General features: G+C 38.6%; 1 protein-coding gene across 1 annotated transcript; it reads right to left on the reverse strand.

Moving 5' to 3' along the window:
* Positions 1 to 2335: 2335 nt before the first annotated feature.
* On the reverse strand, positions 2336 to 4686 carry LOC116024073 (protein FAR1-RELATED SEQUENCE 5-like). Its single transcript, XM_031264977.1, has 4 exons — positions 4683 to 4686; positions 4060 to 4594; positions 3777 to 3968; positions 2336 to 3359 (listed from the first exon to the last, which is right to left on the reverse strand). The coding sequence occupies exons 1-4, from the start codon at positions 4684 to 4686 to the stop codon at positions 2336 to 2338; spliced, it is 1755 nt and encodes a 584-aa protein (XP_031120837.1).
* Positions 4687 to 5667: the final 981 nt, after the last annotated feature.

A 5667-nucleotide genomic window follows, 5' to 3' on the forward strand; every position in this document is an offset into this window, starting at 1 on the left:
TTATGAATTGGACTCCATCGTGCATGCTTTTTTGATTTATTTCTCACTTTCAAATACTATTCTTTAAGGAGTTGGACTCCAATGTGCACGCTCTGTCATTTCATTATCATTTCCAAATGCTATTCTTTTAGTTTTACCAATTCTTAGTTGCTTTTTAAGTTAAATCGAATTACATTGTATTATTACATTATGGTTGGGTTTGGTTTTAGAATTTTGTTTACCATGTTGTATAAGCATGGTGGGTTTGTGTAGTTATGCCTGTGCTGTTTAAGGTATAAGTGTGTGCGCCCATGTGAGTTTGATACCAGGGTGCGTACTCTTTCTAAATTACTAAAGTTTCTTTCTCCGTTATTTATGTTGGCCTTCCAGGATTAATTTAATCCATCAATAACATTAAAGGGCACTTGTTTTTTTGTAAAAATTTTTAAAAACAACTCAAAACTTATTACATTATTCAATTGTGTAACAAGTCATTTACGTGAAAAAAGACAAATTACATTGTATTATTAAATTATGGTTGGGTTTGGTTTTAGAATTTTGTTTAACATGTTGTATAAGCATGGTGGGTTTGTGTAGTTATGTCTGTGCTGTTTAAGGCATAAGTGTGTGTGCCCGTGTGAGTTTGATTCCACGGTGCATACTCTTTCTAAATTACTAAAGTTTCTTTCTCTGTTATTTGTGTTGGCCTTCCAAGATTAATTTAATCCATCAATAACATTAAAGGGCACTTGTTTTTTTGTAAAAGTTTTTAAAAACAAATCAAAACTTATTACATTATTCAATTGTGTAACAAGTCAGTTATGTGAAAAAAGACGCAACAAATAATTACATTATTCAATTCTTTAAAATGGTTACGCACAAACCAGTACATTGTATTGCACATAGAGGCATATATGTAGTCCACTCCATATGCTCCATATCACAACACATCTGGGTGTATGGCAAAAAAAAAAAAAGTAACGTATGGACAAAAACCAACACAGATAATGACTCATAGTTTGCCATTGTTTAGTGTACTTAAGATTGTGCTCTTTAGGTTGTAACTGTGTGCGTTCTTATGAATTGGACTCCACCGTGCATGCTTTTTGATTTATTTCTCACTTTCAAATACTATTCTTTAAGGAGTTGGACTCCAATGTGCACGCTCTGTCATTTCATTAGCATTTCCAAATGCTATTCTTTTAGTTTTACCAGTTCTTAGTTGCTTTTTAAGTTAAATCGAATTACATTGTATTATTACATTATGGTTGGGTTTGGTTTTAGAATTATGTTTACCATGTTGTATAAGCATGGTGGGTTTGTGTAGTTATGCCTGTGCTGTTTAAGGTATAAGTGTGTGCGCCCGTGTGAGTTTGATTTCATGGTGCGTACTCTTTCTAAATTACTAAAGTTTCTTTCTCCGTTATTTGTGTTGTACTTCCATGATTAATTTAATCCATCAATAACATTAAAGGGCACTTGTTTTTTTTTGTAAAAATTTTTATAAACAAATCAAAACTTATTAAGTGTCGTTACGCCTGTGGAATGCACAAACCGATGCAATGCACACACCATTACAATGGAGCGCACACAACAGCGAAATGCACACAACTGCAAACCACTGGAACGCACACACTGGAGCGCACACACCAGTTGAATAAACAGACCAATGCAAAGCACACACCTGCATACGGTTGCTCATACACTAGTAATATGCACACACCTTAAAAAATCAGTGAAATGCACAAACCAATACAACGCACACACCTGCAGGCTGGATCACACACTTTCGTTTATATGCATACACCGATTGAGGTTAAACCAAAATATATAAACGATTCCAGTCACGCACAAACGTTTAACAAAAACTATAACGGTTCAGCTACGATGAAAACAGTATAAAGAAAAATCTTAAATTCAAAAATACGAAGTTCACTACCAAATCTCCAAAACAATTATACGCTCTTGGCCTGTGAACGAGCAAATCCCAAAATCCGTTTCTACCTTTTCAGGCAAGTTCGGCTATTATGTCCGTTTGCCAGTCCACATTTTGCACATGTATGCCCTTTCTTTCTCATTCCCTTGATCGCAATCTCCTTCATCGATTTTATTCGCTTGCCAGAACCTTTTTTCTTCGATACTTGTGGCGGGTGCACTACGATTGTTTCCGAGGCTGGGATCCCACAGTATGTTTCCATTGTTGCGCGTTTTCCAAGATTCGCCTCCCCACTATCTTTGTCCCCGGATATTGAGGTTTCAATTGTTGCTGCAATTTTTCAACCCTCCCGTTAGCTAATCCCAAACACTTGTAGAAAGTATTTATTACCTGGGTTTCCTACATACTCTTAGCTGCATTTCATAAATCTTCCGCTTGCGTGCACGCATACAGATCACGTCTTGTTTTTGGAACAGCATCCCGTGTCCAACGTGGAGTGATGTGCTGTGGTGGAATATGATCAAACCGCTCATCTTTCAGTATTACTAAAGCATGCCTACAAAGCAGCCCGATCCTTCTGTACATTCGGCATGTGCAACTGATGTTGTTGCTCCCATTTTCAACTACCACTGTGTATGACTTCCCTTTATCGTCTTCAATCACGTATGTCCGGGTAGGTTCGCTAACTGCAAATGATCGCACTCGGCAGGAGAAACATGCACCTATTATTTCTCCCTGCAACTGGTAAAAAATTGCCAATGTGTATATTGACGCTGCTTCTCGCTCTACACTCAACGGTGTCTTTAGGGCAGGAAGGTGGCCATTGCAAGCGGCATCTAGTTCAGCTTGTTTACTTCGTTGCCTATTGATTGTGCGCTCAAACTGATAGAAAAATTCCACAAGACACAGATGTTTACTAGTATTACTTCGGAAAACACTGTTCTCGGATTCTGAACGAGAAGTTATTCGCAACAACCCTCCCATAAACATATCTTGGAAATATGCAGGTATCCATGATTCACGTTGTTCATACATAAGCTTCAACCATCCATTCTCATGTAGCCCATATTTATGCACAACACCATTCCAACCATTCTCAAACTCTTCAGGCATACAATTTTCATTCCACACAACACTGTTTAGCGCGCGACGAAACTCAGTATTCTTTGCCATTTCGACTTCTACTTTGTCCCCAACTTTAGTCATTATATGCCACATGCAGAAACGATAACGGGTCTCGAGGAACTCCATAACAATGGCAACTTTTATGGCTGGGTCTTGATCGGTGATTGTTATTGGTGGTGTTTTGCCCATTGCTTTTTTGAAGTTGATTAAAAGCCAACGGTAAGAGTCCTCATCTTCCCTAGCAATCAAACCCGCCGCAAATGTAACACATCTCTTATGGTGGTCTACGCCGGTAAATGGAACAAACACTAGCTTGTACCTTCACATAAGAAAACACCATACTTTTTTAGAAAACTATGCATGAGTGCACCAAAGTGAAGCACACACTAGTAAACGTGCACACAGATTAACATATTTCCTAAAAGGCTGCCCAGCATAATGCACAGACCAGAACTCTACCATTCACAAACCAATGCCCAGTAAAATGTACATACCGGAACTCTAACATGCACACCAGAGTACACTAACATTCACACACCGACAAACACACCCATAACTCCTTGGACAACCAAATCTACACACACGCACATATACTGATTGTGGCATACAATAAACACAGCGCACACGTTGATTTACATATACACGCACATACATCAACAACCACACATGTTTCATAGAATGTACTAAATTACTTCATATCAGAATGGATTTTGGTCAATGCACTTTAGGGACTTACTTGTTCGTTTGGTATGTCGCGTCAAACGCCATGGCTTCTCCGAATACGCTAAACTGTTTTCTTGCAACACCATCAGCCCAAAACACACGACTCAACTGATCCTTTTCATTCACCTCATATTCAAAGTAGAAATCATCACAGTCTGACTTCTTTTCAATGTAGTTGGATAGAACCATCTGTGAATCCCCCCCCCTTCATATATGCCAAAATTTCTCTCTTGTAATTTTTGAAATCTTGTTGCGTAGCACCCACTTTGTTGGTTCCTCCCACCATTTCTGCATACAGGTTGAAAGTCTTACTTGGCCAAATGTTAGCTTTAGCACAGTTTGCTATGAAGTGCTGATGCCCAATGTCTAGTTTCCGATTCACTTTCATGAACGGTTTGTAACTGTCCCCGCATAAATCGTGTGTGTGCCTTTCTTCGAATGACACCACTTCGTACACCTCCCCATTTAGTCTGAAAATTATCTTAGCAATGCATCCCACTCTGTTAGAAGTAAGTCGACGTTTGGGGTGTGTTGGTGCTCCACTTTCCATTAGATCTGTATCTTTAGCCTCCTTATATCCTTCCCGGGAACAAACCAAATACTTTTTCATGGAAACACCATATTTGTTCTTTATTTCTGTACTGCGGCGCACATCAAAACCAGCTGCTGAAGCATACTTTATATAAAATTTAATTCCACTTTCTAAACTTTCAAATCTCTGTCCTACAACTAGCTTAAGAGAGGGGTCACATGTTGTCATCCAGTAATTGAGAACGTCTGCAGATTCCTCCATATCACATGTTTGCATCTCCACGGTGTGATCACTGGGTCCTACATATGTTGGGAAAAAAATTAAATTTTCAGTGAAATGGATCAAACTACAAATACAAGTGTTTAAAAAGAATAGTTCTTCACATACCCATACTCCAGAGTTATGCACACGCTATAACTAAAACACGCACACACCACGTCTACCTGAATTTATGACTACAATGCTGTACATTAGGTTCCCTACAGCCACTAAAACACTAACGCAAACCATAACCAAACAAATCCCAAAATCAATCATGGAAATAACCATAACGAGACATAAAAATGGCATAATGTAATTAGTGTAAAATAAAATCGAGGACAAGCACAAACCGGCCAGTCGTGTGCACACACCATCAAACTACAGCGCACACAGCAACTCATCAAACCACATCGCAAACGCACAAACTCCCAAATCCATACACATTAGTGTGTACTCCTAAATTCAAGTATTTATTACAATTACACAGTAATGCACGCACGGTAATTCGGTTTAAACATACACTATTAGCTCTCCCCAAAATAAAAAATAAATTTTATATTACAAAAGCCGAGGTTACGCACACGCTACCACTCACACACGCACACACCAGCACAGCATGAATAATATAATACAACGCTGTAAATTGGCGTCCCTCCACCCGCTAAAACATTAACGCAAACCCTTACCAAACTAATACCGAAATCAATCATGCAAAAATTCATAACGTATATGAAAATTGGCATAATGTAATTCGCATAAAATAATCTCAAAACCAAGCAAAAACTATCTGTCCTATGCACACACCAAAAAATAATCATAAACCCTTACCAACCAAACACCAAAATAAAACATTAAAATATTAATATGGAGACAGAAAAAATGGCGTAATGTACTTCACATTAAATATCCTCATAAAGAACCATAAACTACCTAGTAGTATGAACACACTCATCTACCTACCACGCACACACCAACTCAACCTATGTTACATATTCCACTGTTGCCACCAACTATCAATACCCAACGACGCACACACCACTACACAGTGCCGGCCCAATCACCAACTATGAATACCCATGCACACACCATGACCCTACGACGCACACACCAC

This window comes from Ipomoea triloba, chromosome 7 (assembly GCF_003576645.1).
Source record: "Ipomoea triloba cultivar NCNSP0323 chromosome 7, ASM357664v1".
Taxonomy (NCBI): Eukaryota; Viridiplantae; Streptophyta; class Magnoliopsida; order Solanales; family Convolvulaceae; genus Ipomoea; species Ipomoea triloba.